Genomic DNA, 16,995 nt, shown 5'->3' with positions numbered 1-16,995 from the left:
GATGATAATAATAATAGAGATATAACACCAACAATAGCCTAGGAACATGCATTCTGAAGAAAGCATGTTTTTACCTAAGAGTTGATTTATTAGGGCCCTCTGTACAAACTGTAGCCCCATTATGGCCCCCCGATTTAGTAGAATCCTAGATCCGCCACTGGAAAGGCCCCTCTGTAAGACAGGGCAACACGTTTTAGTACTTAATAATGACCCAGATGACATTGTACTTTTATGGTGTAATAAAAAGCCTATGCAAGTGAATTCAGGGGCTCTTGAGGGCTCCTGGGGTCTGGAGTCTCATGGGTCCCATGGGAATATGTTTTAGTTGAGGGTGAGTCATGTGGGAATTATGCTCAGACCAATGAAATCCCGGCCATTGACAGTGTGAACACAGAAACCACTGGTGACGCTGCACCTGCCAAACCTGGAAGTCACCTCGGGGCTCGGAGAAAACAGTCGAGTGGAGCCGAACACGGACGAACCCTCCCTCCTCCTCCTCCTCCTTCAGTCGTGGTGCAAGCAGCCATGTTGCCGCGAGCTTGTTCCGGTATCAGGGCAGGATCGTGCGCATAGTCTGCATTCGGGCGCAGCTCCTCGCCTCTCTCCCCCTGTCGCCCGTGGCAGGCACACACACACACACACACACACACACCTCCAGCCACGAAGACCCCCCATCTACAGATCATGGATTTTACAACCTGATGATCCTCCTCTCAGTCGCCTGATCGCGGGGAATAGCAGCAGCAGTCGGCGGTTCCCGACAGGACGAGCTGGTGGATCGCCACACTGCAGTGCAGCAGCGGAGAGCGACCCCTTGTTCCAATCACGCCACAGCAGGAAGAGCGCCGGTGATTTCCGTGGATTTCGGAGTTTCGTGGGCAGCTCCGTGGCGAGTCACCGCCGCCGCGTCCGCCGGAGGAGAAGCTAACTAGCTAGCTCCGCCTCGGAAGAAACACAGAATTAGCTAGCTACATGGGCTAATATCGGCCAGCAGTTAGCTAGCGCGACACATTAATTCGTGTTTCTCCTCTGCCATGTGACCACTCTACACAGCGCTGCTTTTATTTTTTTTCCACCCGGATACCCTAAACTTGGATATCCAACTGGGAACATTTCCACTTGTTTCGTGTGACTTGGGAAGGTCGAGACCTCGCCGGGAATAACTTTGGCCTGAAAGTTTGTGGAGCCCACAGATCTGAAAGGAAACATCTCAGCCGCTACAAAAAAAGACAAATATAGACGTCGAGACTGCGTCGATGAAAACGACGTTGGATTTACGTCTGCTGTAGACTTCGGCGACAGCCCCAGCTTCCTCGGCAGTAGTTAGCAACCCTACTTAGCATTTTAGCAGCCTAATTGAACCTTGTCTTGTGCAGTGCTACCGTTGCCCAACTTTTCTTCAAGCTAGCCCAAGTAGCTAGCTGCCGAAAACGTCACAGCATCAGGTTGTTGGCTCGCTAGCCACCGTCGACGCTGTCAAATGCTAAGTGGAAACTGAATGTTTTCACACCGGGGCCGAAGCTGAAACGAAGACATTTGCTCTCCCTTTTCCCCGTTTTGTGCTTGTTGACAAACATGGGACGTGCGGTTGCTGCTAGCTAGTTTCTAGCTAGTTGGCTAACTCGGCTAGCCGCTGATGTGGGCTCCAACTTGTTGATTCACGGGTGATTTGTCGTGCTGCTAGCTGGCTAGCACTGGACATCTTTTGGGAATTTACCTCCACCACCAGCTACCCACATTTTAAATGCACAATAGACACTGAGGAATCGTTCTTGTGTCACTGGTCCTTTCCCCCTTTTTTGGCAACCCCCAAGTTTCAAAAATGTCAACAAGGGCCCCACTGGTGCAAGTGATTGAAAATTCAACCGGGCAGGTAAGATCTCAGTTCAAGATCACTCTCCCAAACAATGTTAAAGTTGATGTTGTCCCATTAACACCCCCGAATGGGACATTCTCATCTGCTTTCGATGGAGGCCTTGTTTGGCGTCTCTTTGCCTTTTCTCTGTCTCCGTTGTCTTTGCCACACAGCAGTGATTCACCAGCTTGCCTACGCACTCACACTGGGTTTCCCACTCCTTGCAGAGTATGAGATCAAATTTAGGCTCTTGTTTAGTCTGTGTGTTGGGGCATGTCCTCCCGCTTGACTTATCATCGATGAGACCTGTTGCATTAGGGTCAACCCTGTCAGCCAGTTCCAGATGATAGGAGACAGTGGAGAAGCCTGGTACCTACATATATTAGCCTGATGCATCATTAACTTACTGTAAAAGTGGGTGAGGTGGGCATAATGTACCTTTAACCTTAAAAACATTGATAATCCATTGTAAAAAGACAAGCTGGAGAACTTACAATTCATGTAATATATTTTAGTATTTAATTGCATGTTATATAGTGCAGGCATGAACTTGTGGTGGGGCTCTCCTGAAAGAGAAAGTTGATATATTGTGTTTGTGCTGGACAGTCTTGGCACAGGACCCTTAGGACCCATAAAACAAGAGAAGTTATTTTTGCTAAGAAGTAGTATTGGTGGATATGTGATCATAGAAAACGGGTGTCCGAAGTTCAAGATGCTAATGCAAACTTATCTAGTGATCCAGAGCACTACAGGAGCAGATGTTGACTTAAAAGTATAGGTTTTATTACAATTGGCATCCAGATGTTAGGTTGGAATGTGTCTTTTATATGGGTTCAGTTGGGGTATGAACGGCAAGCAACACATGACCTCCTTTGCCCTAGAACTACAGAACTTAAATAAGAGTTTGTGTTTCACGTTTTCAGTCAGTTGGGTACAGAAATGCTTTGGTAGCATGTTTTAAGCTTAAAAGAAACCCCTTGGCTTTGCATTGTAAATCATTAATTGAAAGCTGAAAAAAAGCCTCTTCTTTTAAGAATACAGAATCTGTCTCAACCTTGTCGTCAGTTTCATCTAGAGATGATTTGCGAAGAAGCCACACATGAACATCTTAACTACACAAAGCATTATTTGCATTACTTGGAAAGCTGATTACAAACAACTTGTTTTAATCTGTCTCTTGAAATGAAAAAGGAAACCGGCTATGCAAATCAAATAGAAAACTTGTGTATCTACATCTCGACAGTTAGCCAGTACATGTTCTCAGTGCATGTGTGAAGCTTCACCCATTTCTATATTTGTATTGCTTGTGTTTCTAAAGGTTTATTCATGTAGCTGTAATGACAGATTATTTTAGCAGTCGGTTGTTGGCTTTGATGAGTGAAGCATCACAGCAATTGAATAATTTTAGCATTTGCCTATAACCTTTATGAATTAACTATTAGTAACTTTGGTTTTGAAATGGTGATTGACAAATGCTAAAAAGAGAGGGTAGTGGAAGGAGGTTTTTCTTTTCTTTTCTTTTTTCTTTTACCTGTCATAGGAGCTGCACACCTGTCAAACATTTTTATATCTGAAACATTGAGTTTGAGATGTGTAAAGGGCAGCTGTAAAACCATACAGACTTCAGATCTGCTTTCACCTGCCAATAGGAAAACGTCTTGATGTGTGAGACTCAAAGGTTCAAAGATTTTGTCTACTGTTGTTTCTTCTGCAAATGCTGACGGAAGTTGTGTGTTGAAACTGTGATCTCACTGCATGTGAATCTGTTTGTCCCACAAAGTGGATCACTGCTTCCATTAGAGTGTACAGAAAAGGCAAATCTGGCCAGACTGGTACGTAAGTAGGTAGATGCAAGCAAATAAATCTACACACAGTGACGCATACATATTCTGACATGGTTACACCCTTATCTGAAACAGACAAACAATATTGTGTGTTTCTGTAACTGTCACACACACACACACATATTTCAACTGGTGTATTAAGGGTTTATTCCACAGTTCGTGTGAAACATATTGGTATTATACTCACTAATACAAACACATGAGCACTAGCCAATTCAATAAAACCATTGCGGGCCTCTGCAAAGAAAAACAGTAGTGTATCAAACTAAGGTGGACCTGGCTTTACTTTGGCCACAGCAGCAACACAATGATAGTTACATCCATACATATCTGGTGGTGTACCACCTTGTATTGTGCAGCATTATGAGATTAGCCACATGAAAATGGAAGTGAGACTTTCTGTCACAGTTGTACATGCAGGCTCATTAGAGTATAAACCAAAGTGCAGGGTAGTAATCATTAATAACCTTCAGACTGAACTTCCTGGTTGGCCCTCTATATGCACCCTTTAGGAACGCGCTCTACCAACACAGCTTCATGTGTGTTTTTTAAATTTTTTTGCTGTAGTGCTGTTGTTGGCCTGTGTGGGGCTTTCCTCGTCCCACAGCATCCAGAGAGGATTTAGGGGTGAAATAAAAAAGTTTGGGTTCATGGCGAGTCCTTAAGTGGGTTTCTAGGCAAAAGGTCATGGATGGATACGTCCGCACAAATGCAGTCTGTTTTACAGGCCATGTATAGAAAGCCTTTGGTGTCGGGTCTCAAGATACAGGACAAAATGGCACCGGACATGAGGATGGACGGAGTGTTGTGGGAAGGCCTCTGTTCCTGTCAGAGAGGGTGTTTATTTTGATCTGATTAGCCAGTGTGCCATTTGGGAGGGAGAAACTGTTATATAATATTTGATGTCAAATTAGCCTAATCCTAACTTCTGATGATTTACTTGACAATACTCTTTTACACATGAATAGCAAACTAAGTTGTATGTGAATGAGTATATATGGATTGTACTGGCCAAGACAGCCTACCATTCTGTTATCCTAATCAGTTGCCGGGTATGTATCATAAGAGCGCTGAGAAACGTAGAGAAGTGACCTGTGATGTCCTTCTGACGCTGGAAAATGGCAGATGCATTGAGTGACTAGGATCTGAAATGCTGCCTATTTGTATATGGCACACTATTGGTCAGACACTAGTATAAAACACTAGTCTTAATCTAGTGCTAAATATGTCAGATATAATTTTATTTTAAATTATTGCAGCAGATTTGTTCGAATGCAGTTTTGGAATACTTAATATCTTCTGCAGTTTGCACTCTCTGTGTACTTCCCCCAAACACAATCATTTGATTGTCTAATTTCCTGTTTTACAATGTCCCTGCTCATATTAGTTTATAACCACGTTCTCTAAGAAGTCAAACTAGTGGCATTTGAAAAACTGGCCTGCCTCTTCAATTCTTACTTCATCCTCTTATTTCATTGTTTCCGTTGTTTCTCACTAACTGAGCAAGCGGGATTCTAAGGTGTGAGGGATTTAAACTATTCATTTCGGCAATTGAGACATTCCCTCACTGCAGAGGTCATGCAGAGCAAAATAAGTTAACTACATTTAGGAATTTATTTTATGTTTACACTGCGTTTACCGAAGGTTTATTTATGCAGGGCCCTACATCCCTAAAGGAAATAAAATCAAGGATCCAGGAAATAAAGCACAAATCACAAGTTGTTGTATATCAAGGCATTAAAGTTAATCTTATCCAACTGAGTTTATTTTCAACAGTACAATTCGCCAGAGTCCTTCAGTTAGGGCAAGGAAAAGTTCTCCAAAATGTTAATCTAAACCCAGAAAGGAAGTCAGATTCTAAGTATACACCGACTGCCACCTACTGAGCACTGTCCTGTTTGTGTGCTGCTTTATCAAGCAGGAAAGGTGGAGATGAGTTGAGAGGGATTCCTGTGGAATTACACATCTATTACTCCTTATTGTAGGGCCCTCAATTACAAATAGTTAATCCATAATATGGCTTCTGATTTCATTTTTGCACTTTATTTTTGTGTTTGCCTCAATTTCTCCCATTTTTGGAAAGCGCTCAGCATAGCCTAATCCCTTGTTCTTTGACTTTTTTAACCGGCTTCAGGATTGAAACGCAGATGGTTATGGATAAAAAGCCATCTGACGACACAGCAACTATAAACAAAGCCAACACAGTTTTGGAAAAAGTGAGTGTAGCTGAACACGGTTTGGATATTTTCACCTGACACCTTGGGAGTGTGAACGTCTGGCAGAGAATCTCCAAGCGAAAGTGTGAGCTGGAAATGTAATACAGATGAGAGCGAAGCCCTGGATGTGCGAGTGCACTGTCACAGGTATGCTGGCGAAGACGTTTTAGAAAATAATTATTGTGCCGATGTTCACCTTTTGCCTGTCCTTCATTCATGCTCCCCCTTGTATGACTCATCGTGTAAGCAATCTATAGCTACGCACGTGCGTGTGCACACGTACACGTTGCTGTTACGCCCAGGAAACCATAAATTATGCCTCTCTCCTTACCAGACCAGTCACTAGGCAGATGAACAGAAAGACAAAGCTAGCCAGGGCCCTAGCAACAGAGAACCTGCCACACACACACACACACACACTCACTACAAGTCCCTTCTGTTTTCCCTCACACACTCAGACTTGCAGTTAGCTGTTGAATGGATTGGAAATACATTTTGATTTAGCCTGCCATTTATACCTGGTGTTTCAGTGGACACATAAATATAGGCCAAGCAGGTGCTACCTCGTTGTTTAACCAACAATGGGTTGAAGTTCAGTGCTTTGTGTGTGTGTGTGAGTGTGTGTTGGATTGTCTGAGGGTGCAGGGCAGAACAGGCCTTTCCAGTTGAGCTGAGTGGTAGGTGTGGCAGCTAACTGTAGACCTGCGATTTGAAGGAGTTGACGTCATTCAGGTGAAGGAGGGTGGATTTGTCTCACTGCTTCAATGTAATTTGGCCTTTCTGTTTAGTTCTCTGATTTCAGTCCACTTTCAATACTTTGATTTCTTCGTGTGATCCAATGAGGATGCTTTAATATATAGGGAAAAGGTCAATAAATACATTTGAGAACTGATCAAATATGCAAGAAAAGATCCACTTCAAACCAAAATAATTTTTTAAAGAGCCCAAGTTGTAGTAACCTGCTGCCTATCATTCAAAACAATTTTTCCAAGGCCAAGACCATCTATGTCAGAGCTGCTTTGTTCTCGTGATTCTAACAATACAACTTGATTCACCTACTTCACAATCTCTAAAACAAATCAAGCCTAAAATGCATGTAGACACCCGACCTGATTCTGAGGCCTTGTTCTCGCTCACTTTACTGCTCTCGTATCCTGCAGGATTAGCTGCATCTATTGGTGGAAACGCTCTGATCTCTGCTGAGTCACACTGATTCAGAAATTCAATCACAGTGGCAGAATTGGGTTATTTAAGGTTCAAGTCATGTTGTGTAAACTGGGAATAAATGAGCCAGCATGAACAGGATAAGAACTCACCCCCTTTAGAGTTTACACCCAAAGGATATAACAGTTTCTTTGATCTAATCCTCTAACAGACTTTAAAAATCATATTTTCCAATTTATATATTTCTAGATTTGTGTTTTTTGACCTAGTTTTTTAGATGTTGTGGTTAAATGGTCCGACAAATGCACAGTGCCATTAATTTACTCTAAACTCCACTATTCCCGGGTTCCCACAGGAAATTGTTTAGCTGAGGTGGAACGCAACTTTGTTATGTCTCATGTTGTGATCAGTTAAGTGAGTAAATAACACAAACCGTAGCCCCAAATCACTAAATATCTGGTATTTGCAATACAAAATATCACCTTATGACATTGGTTGAGAGTCAGACTATATGGCTGACATGTAATTAACATAGTATATATGTCTTTGGATTATGGGATGAAATCTACGCAGGCACAAGAGAGAGCATTCAAACATAAATATAGGGCTCAGCTGGTTGAACCCAGAGCCTTTTTGCTGCAACTTGACCGCGATCGCTGCTGCACCACTGTGCCGCCTCCAGTAAAAACAACAGTGAAAACCTTATTCATTGTACTTCAGTATTCAGTAATATCAGTTGAGTAAATCACTGGTATTTTGCATCCACAGAGGTAGTTAGTATTACTTGAATGGGGAATCATTGTTGCACCACTGTTCAGGTCACAGAATGTGATAACATTGGTGGTAGACAAAGGCCGAGCAGTCATCTTCTCAAATGATCAAAAATGCCACAACTTGATTGATATTTAAACAAAGGACTTGTTGTTTATCATGAGTACTCCTCACAAAGAATACATTTGAGTTATTTCATTGACTCTGGAACATGTAAGTGATTTTGCCTGTTTGTTTACCTCAATATCACACATTTACATGTCGTCATCCTTTTTTCCGCTGATGCCTGTAGTGTCAGAGAGTCAAAACAGACTAGCTACATGGAGAATGTGAATGAAAGATTTGATAAGGACAAATCCTGGCATTTTACCAAACGTGAAACCAGATCCAAAATGGAACCCATCCCTGCTCGCACTCACTGAGCATAGCAGCAGAACAAATGCAAAGAGGCGCTGTGCAATGTGTCCAAACTGTGACAGGAACAGAGCAAACAGGAATTAATTTGACACACTCGCATGCAGACACACACACACACACACACACATGTACACATACCTTGGGAGTCTGGGTAATCCAGTTCAAGGGAACACACACGACACGACATTCACAGCAAACTGTGACCCACTGTGACACCATCTCGCTAAAGTAAGGGGCCTCTCACAAATGTACTTGTGTGTGAGGTGGACTCTCTGCTTAGCAAGTATGCATATGCTAGGTCTGCAGCATACTAGATATTTTCCTACAGAGTTTTAGAAGAGGTGAGAAAGGAGCATGTAAGCAGGAAGTTGACCAAGTTTTGATTTGAAACATTCCGCAGGTCACAAATGTTACCTGACTTTTTGTTGTGCATTGTATCGACACTGAAGCCAGTGCATCTGGCAGCAAACATCAATACTGTATTAGATAGTTGTGTAGCTTTGTGTACAGTAAACGGTGAAGGGCACACTGTAATGTAATAGGGTTAAATAAGGTTTTGACTGGTCATTTTAGCCCCATTATAGGAATGTTAAATTAACAAACATACATTTGGAAAAACACCTACACTGACCTCTTTTATTAGACTGCATGTTTTATCAATTATTAAAAGCATGAATTTGAGATCCATCAGATCAGATCAAATCATCAGATGAGGCTTTTAAGATCATATAAAATTTGACTCTTGTTGTGGGAATGGGCGAATTAAAGCTATATGCATTAAAAGGCGACGTAATGCCAAGCAGTGCAAGAAATGGTTTGACAGATAAAGTAACCACCTATAGGCCGAATTTCAATTTTTATTTCATTATAATTTCCTTTTTTGGTCTGTCTTGCTTTTTGTAAAACTGGAGACTGAACAGAGTCTGTATTTGTGTTCATTTTATTCCCATCCTTTGCCAAATACTCCCGCAAAGTGCAGTACACCATTGTCCTGTTAAACTAGCTTTCCATGATGGGTTCAATCGGATAAACTGTCAAACAGGTGCAGTACTATTTCTTCCTGACATTTGGCAGCTTTTTACCTTGTGTCCTTTTCAATTTCCTCTCATTAGAGTTTTTTTTTTAATTAACTCTCCTCAGGTTGTTCCCTTTAGGTTTTTTGTTGTAATTTGCCACCAGTTCCAGTTAGCAGCTGTTGTACGATTGTAATGTTAGAGTTACGATAAAGAAAGCAAAGTCGGACATTTGAAACGCAGACGACTTAAAAGGCACCACTGCAAATGTCTTCAGATATGTCTCTGTGTGGTAAAATCAGGACTGTATGCTCCCGTTTAAGGACGACAAACTGTCTTTGTCACATGTATTCTTTTCTGGAATTTCGTCTCGGCATTAAAGCGGATTATAAATAGAAACATAAACATATGAATAGCAGGGTTGGAACAAAAGTGATGGGAGGAAGGAAACGGCAAGAGAAAATGAAGGAAAGATTAAAGAAATACGAACCAATATTGAGATAGAGGGCTGGATTCAGCAAGCGACAAATCTCCATGGCAACACCGCCATCACGACCTAGAGTTGGGAGGTGTGTGTCCTCCCACCCACAAATTCCAGTATAATGCAACAGCTTTTGCATGTGGTTGTGTTATTTATCCAATAAAGACCCCATTTGTGCTGAGCTTGTTGTTCCACATGGAGCTTTGATAGATAAGGAGAAATTAAAGGAGGAGTTTGGATTGAGATTATGGACTGAATCTTTAAATCTTATGTAAATAGGGCTGAATTTATGCGTTTTTCTGTAACACTATCTCAGTTTTTCCCATTTTGATACAACATTGATTTAGCTGTTGTCGAGGATATTGGTGAAGAGCAGTTTGATTAGGCAGATAACAAAGCTGACTGTGTGTTTATTTTTAATCATCATTACCTCCTTTTAACTCGCGTTAAGCCAATTTGGACAGGATTAATTAACAAATGAGTTAAACTTAGACAAGTCTGAAAGAGAATCATGATCTTAACAACACTCTTCTTTACAGCTAATTTCTACATGTGGTTCATTTATAGAACGCCAGGTTATGTCATATTATAAGTAGAGGAAGTGATCGGAGGACAGATCAAATTGAGTTTTTGGGGCATAATGATTCTGTTTGAGCTGTGTCATAATTACCCAGATTCCTGTTGAGGAATAAAAGTTGATGTGAACTAGTGTTAAAGTTCCACCTTAGGTCAGCTGAGTGCCATTTGCCTGACTGAAGTTACACCTTTGGTCGGCCAGCTGAGTGTTGGGAGTTTCCCATTTGGCAGTTGCTCTTTCAAAATAAATAGCCGTTCCTATTACATCATCAGGCGAATGTTAACGGGCAGTGTTACTAAGTACACTTCTCTCATGATTTACTGACTTCCTCAATGTCACACATTGACCATAAACATCCAACCATATATCCATTTCTAAATTTCCATGAATATTGTAATAAATGATCATCTTTGTCTGAACCAGTGCCGTTGCTAATTATTCTTGAACTACTCTAATTTACAATGATTAAGACCATGAATGATTATTTTAATATCCTGGAGGCTTTGACACCACATCCTCTGCAATTGCCTTGTTCGTCAATTCTCATCACTTCCACACTTGTAGCATCCAAGCAGCAAGACAAATTGATTACTTTTTGAAGAACATAGGTTCTGCTGATAAACTAAAAATGAACCAACTAGATTTATTGTTATGTAATCTGTGTACACAATGTAACATTGGCAACGCATATTGCTGCCACAACCCTACTGCACATAATGTAAATCTGACTAAATGCTCTCTGGCAGTGTGCAGGTTTTCGAACTTGAATACTTGATTTACAGCTTCATTTTTATTTAGTTGACACCCCCAAGGTCACTACTTTCTGTCTTCAGTCACTACTTTTAGTTTCAATCTGAAATGCACAACTTTAGTGCAGTGCGTTGCAATCTGCTCTCCTCACCTCAGTGTTCAGTCAAGCCCTTTCTCTGAGTCTGCACTTACAAACGGAGGTCGACTTTGGACAGGAAGGTTTTCCAGTAGTTAATTATTTCAAATGAGAGGGAACGGCTTGATTACATTTTATTGTTAACAGCAGGTTGTGATGTGGTATTTTCAAAAAGCGATCTGCACAAACAACTTCAAATAATAGTCTGCTTTCTGTTGGTTGTAAAGGTTGGCAGAAAAGTGACCATATTATTATATTGTTGAACTGGAGTAATAACAGGTGTTTGTAATTACACTTATTTCAGCACTTGTACCACATACAAAAATGGTTAGACATATTTTACACAACACATATTCATTTTTTTGGGTTGATCTCTTCCTTCTTTGTCTCCTTCAGAAAACGATCCTCTCAGCTCCTCTAAAGAGGCCCAGTCAATTAAACAATCATAGACAAATGTGACTTTTGATCAAGACTGCAGACTAAGGCAATGTGAGATTAATTAATATGTTAAGAAAACCGCTTGAAAGCCATCAGAGTTGCTGCTGGTAACTGAATTATGTGATTTGACGCTGCTGTAAACGGGAAAGACTGAAGAGAGTATATTTTATGTCGTAAAGATTATTTGTTTAAGCCGAGCCTGGTTTAACGGAGTGCTTTCACTTCACCTCTCCTTTTATTACCCCCGTTTTTTCCTCCCGGCTGCTGATGACGTTTTTGCCTGTGTTTGCCTATCTTGCGTTTGGGTTCAGCTGTCTCTTGATAGTATTGTGTAGCACTCACTTCATGTGCGACCCTCCGTTCGGGTTACTTTGTGAACTGTGCTGTGTTAAATTCCATCTGGTTGTATCCGAGTGGCTTCCTCCCAGAACTCAGATTAGTAAAGGTCAGTGATAATGAGGGCCGAGTCAAAACACAACCAGTACTGCTCTGGATTAACATTATTGTGTGTGTGTGTGTGTGTGTTTGTGTTTGTGTGTGTGTGTGTGTGTGTGGTAGGGGGGGTCATGTTCACATGCTTGTGTTTGCAGTGTGGCAGTAAATGGCTCTCAGCTGCAGACATCATGTCAGTAAGTTTTCACTTTGTGTGTGTGTTTTGGGAGGGGGTCTGAATGGTTGGGCCGGATATAAACACTATGCTAATGGTCTCTCCACACGGTAGGCAACTGGCAAAAAAGCTTGATTCAACAGGCTTGATGCACGGTAACTGATGGCAGCCCGGTTGAGAGAGAATTGGGTTTTTGCTCTGTTGCGCTTATAGTTATGGTTGTTGTCGAAACTGTCGGAATGAGCATGGTGGCAAAAATGTAATATATACAGCAGTCAAACTCAAAATGTAATTAAACAGATGATTACATGCCATGGTTCTGAAATCGGTTTTCCGAGATAGAAAAGTAAAGGAGGGAATGGCGGTCATATAATTACCTCTGCCAAGGAGGTTGTGTTTGCATCTGCGTTGGCTTGTTTGTTAGCAGGATTAGGCAGAAACTACTAGACGGATGACCATGAAACTTGTTGGAAGGATATGGGTCAGGGAAATCCCATTTAATCTTGGTGCGGATCCAGGAACATTGCGTGACAGGGCGTTTTATCTTGATGAAAAAATCTGGCATGTTGGCGGACTGATATTTACATGTGTGCAATTTGGCGCACACCCAGATACTAATCTGAGTCTTGTGAAATTATATTAACTAGACATGTGAGAACTGTTAATTTAGACTCCTATTCAGTGCACACTACGAAAACCTTTTTTTTCTCTGTCTTGCTGTCATCTTAAATGAGTCACCTGAACCAGATGCTCAGCACTGATGTGATTGGTTGCATTCATGTGTATTTGTCATCAGATAAGTTGTGAATGTCATTAACAAATCCAGTTTCAGTGAGAACCTGTTTAACTCAGTTAGGTTCCTATTGGAGCACCAAGTTAGTAAGTCCTCTGCTAAACTCTGTGCGCTGGCATGTTTCATTTGGCATTCATGATTTACAAGTAGCATCAGAGCGTAATGTGAGAACAAAACAATGATGTCACTTATTGTCCTCCAACACTTCTATAATTATAACTGAGGGGAGAGGTGAGTGTGTGTGTGAGTGTGTTTTGTTGGGGGCTGGGGGTGGCTTGCTAAGCCTGCAGCTGCCCAAAAATGAAGGAAGAATCAGAAGACAAAAATAGTCTGACATGAAAGAGGAGAGGAGAGAAGGTAGACCAAAGCGCTGAGGACTGTGAAAGATCTCCGAGGTCTCGCACACGAATTTAAACTCGCTGGGCTTTGTGCAGGGTTCCCCAAAATAATGTCCAAGCAGACTACTAATTAAGTAGTCTAATGACTCCTGGGTGGTTGACCCATTAAAGCAAGTACTCAAGCAAAGACTGAAAAGTTTGTCCGCTCCACTGACCTTCATATCAGTTCTTGTACAGCTGGGTTTTTTATTAGACTGGGAGGTACTTCCTCAGATTCCACGGAAAAAACATGACATTCAAACTTTCTGTAAAACCCAAGTCATCCCATATCTACAGTATTGAACTCTGGATTCTCCCATAAAAGCTAGAGCTGGTTAATTATGGCATATTGCTACATCCATGTGTGCCACCTTAACACATAAATATTGCCACTCCTGTTAATATAGAACCCATTATTGAAGCTCTCGTAATAAGAAACTTCCCAGGAAGTTTTCACTTGTTGAATCTTGTATGTTTTTTGCAAATAGCGCAGCTTGGTCCTTGATGGGAACCACTGTGTTGTTGAGTGTGCAGATGCAGTTTCTTCTCCAGATATCTGTAAAACTCTTTGGGTCTTTGTTATGCGTATATATTAAGAGGCATTTCCCCCGCTTGTGTTTTTTAAAGAAGGTTTTGTTGTAGTTTATTTAGTTAAGTTAGGATTGTTAGCACCAGTCCATCTATGTGTATTCATGGCACAAGATATTGCCTTTCTCAGGAGGAATCTAGAGAGAATTCAGGTGTATGGGTCGAGGAATGTGTACATGTTACTTGAACATTGTCTCACAGACACCTGTTATAAACTACAAGAAAGCAGAATACGATGTCGTATCACTTTCCAGAAGACCTTGGTAGACACAAATGTTTTGTTAAGGGCAAAATCTCCAGGCTCTATTTCGGACAACATGACTCCAATGAGCTCAAAGCTAACGCTCAGTGAGTGACAGAGGAGGACAGATCACCATAGATCTCAGTGAGGACCACCCAACGGTTCCAGAAATCGGCTTTGTCCAGTCAGACAGGGTCTCATTGTGTCAAATAGTATGCACGTATGACATATTGTCTGTCTCTCTCTCCCACATGATCCAAAAATAAAAATCATTTGCTTCCCCCTCGCACAAGGCCACATAAGGCCCGTCCCCTCTCCTCTGGGGTTAATGTAACTGTCATTTGCTTTTAATCCCAGACCCCCCCCACCCCTCGTATTCAGGCTTAATCTGCCTCATTATACTTTATATGCAGGTCTGCACTGTCAGCATAAAGTTGTTGGGGGTGGGGGGGTTTAAATGCAGACATTAGATCATACCATCTGGACCAAGAAACACAATGAAGTAATCATGGAAATCCTTGTTTCTCATGAACCAAGATGTGGTTACGGAGGGAGGAAGATTTTGATTAAAAAAAATATATTTTTGGCAGGTAATTTGTGAGACAGCAACCTTCTAACTTGGTCAAGCCTGAGAGAGATAATTCAGCAGATGAAATAACTACTCTGTTGGAGCGACATAACCGGAGAAAGAGATGATTTGTGTGAACCTCCTCACTGTGTATGTGTGTGTTGGCATGTGTGACTGTGCACCCACACCTTTGTGTGGAAGAGTGCGCATTCTTGTATCTTTGCAGTGCTGTTTGTGCTGCAGTTAGTCAGTGTGTGTATGTGTGTGTTTGCGTCTCGTCACCCTGGAGCCAGTCGTCCTCTCCTCTGACCCTGATCCCTGTCACCTGTCTGCTCAAATCACACACACACACACACACACACACACACACACACACACACACACACACACACACACACGCTCACACTCACACTCACACTCACACACACACTCACACTCACAATTGCTGTGACCCTTTCCTGGAGCTGAAACCCAATCGCAGTTGCCAGCCGTGCAAAACTTGCCAGCGCAGCAAGGTTTTGTTTTCTTTTTGTGGGTGTGTATATAGCTCCAAAGACCTACTGTCTGCTGTAAGATGAACTGAAGCAGAGTGATTGTTAAAAATAACTTTTATACATTACTGGCCTTGGCCGGAATCATGCGAAGGACCAAGCCAGTGATGTACGTTCAGTGGGGCTCCAGCATAGTCCCATAAATACAGTGCAGTAAGCAGGGGTAACTTGGGACGTGCATTTTTGGAAAAAGGTCATTTGAAATTCACTAGGAACTTTTTAGCCATTCTTAAAATACCCCCACACATGCACTCACAGAATGAGAGAAAAACTGAAGTTGTTTGGGCCATAATGACCTGTATTGTATTTTCTGAATGTACAGGTATTCTCAGAAATATTAGTTCATTTATTTTGAGTATATTTGCATTTTATGTTTGGGTGGGGTTCCAAAACCCTTCAAGTTTTGTGCTGTTGCCCCTGTATTCAATGTGCAAATCAGTATCAGTAATTAATTTCAATGCTGCATTTCTTTTTATGCGTTATTATATAAGCAAAACTTCTAACTGTCCACCAGAAACTACTTGAAAACTCCTTTGAAATGGTTTAGTGAGGAATATAAAATGAAATCCCCACATTGTCACAGTCACATTCTAATACTTTCTGCCTTCATGTCATCCTCTGCTTACAAACAGTGTTTTCTGCCTTTTTTCTTTGTCCAGGAGACCAAGCCGACATCTGGCCGCACCAGCATGCCGCGATGTCGGAACTCCGTCGCCACAACCACATCAGATGACCAGCCGCACATCGGTAACTATCGGTTACTGAAAACCATCGGCAAAGGCAACTTTGCCAAGGTCAAGCTGGCGCGACACGTCCTCACCGGAAAAGAGGTAGGCATTCACGATTGGAAAGCTTTTATCTCACTCTTGGTTCCAATTCCAGCGTCACTCCGACCTTCTGAATGTTTTAGACTTTTATTTTTAGCCACTTAGGTCACATTCTGGACAAAGGCTTTTCTACAGGCTTGTTACTAGGCTAAGAAAGCAGTTTTTACGCAAGGAGAAATATTTAAACTTAAGCCTTTGTCTGGAAAAGGAATTATCTCTAAAACAAACAGCCTTGATTGTTCTGATGACATAGTGACAAACTGTCACTGAGATATTGTTAGCAAGTCTGTTTTTTTCAGAAAGTGACTGGTTACCAAAAAACACTTTGGAAAGAAAAGGAGCTTTATATTTTTAACTAGCCCTGAGTAGAAAAACAATATACATGTTCAGCGGATGTCTAAATGTTAATCTTCCTTCCTGCTTACTGAGAGCAGGGAAGGGTTCACGCTGTGATACACAGTAGGTCTGGTCTGATCTGAGGCTCGAATGGCTTTGGAGACAGTACATCTGCTGCAGGAGATTAGATCACCATTGTCCGCCTGAATAGAGAAGCCTAAATGTCTCTGGCTTACTGTGAATTCCAGATGTGATGTAACGTAGCACTCTGTCCCTTTAAGAGGGAAGCAGCGTCCGCTGTGAGCCCATGCCGGGCTCTGTCTGAGGCCCTGTCAAGCCAACTCTCGGCCTGTGTGGCGAGAGCGAGGGGTGGGCGGGCTCTGTCAATGTGTGACAGCCCTGTGCCTGACACCCTGATAACACTCCATGTGACTCGCTGGCACAC

At 41.9% G+C, this 16,995-nt stretch overlaps 1 protein-coding gene across 12 annotated transcripts in view; it reads left to right on the top strand.

The window, feature by feature from the left end:
- The first annotated feature begins 548 nt into the window (after nucleotides 1-548).
- mark2b (MAP/microtubule affinity-regulating kinase 2b) overlaps nucleotides 549-16,995 on the top strand; it is a 43,003-nt gene continuing 26,556 nt past the window's right edge. For all 12 annotated transcript variants that reach the window (XM_061095740.1, XM_061095741.1, XM_061095733.1 and 9 more), the window contains exons 1-2: nucleotides 549-1,873; nucleotides 16,047-16,217. In XM_061095740.1, coding sequence (XP_060951723.1) covers nucleotides 1,823-1,873; nucleotides 16,047-16,217 — 222 coding nt within the window. In that variant the 5' untranslated portion in view covers nucleotides 549-1,822. The remainder of the gene's footprint in view (nucleotides 1,874-16,046; nucleotides 16,218-16,995) is intronic.

Source organism: Limanda limanda, chromosome 22, assembly GCF_963576545.1.
Source record: "Limanda limanda chromosome 22, fLimLim1.1, whole genome shotgun sequence".
Classification (NCBI taxonomy): Eukaryota; Metazoa; Chordata; class Actinopteri; order Pleuronectiformes; family Pleuronectidae; genus Limanda; species Limanda limanda.
The sequence above is the reverse complement of the archived record's forward strand: the minus strand, read 5'-3'. Positions and strand labels throughout refer to the sequence as shown.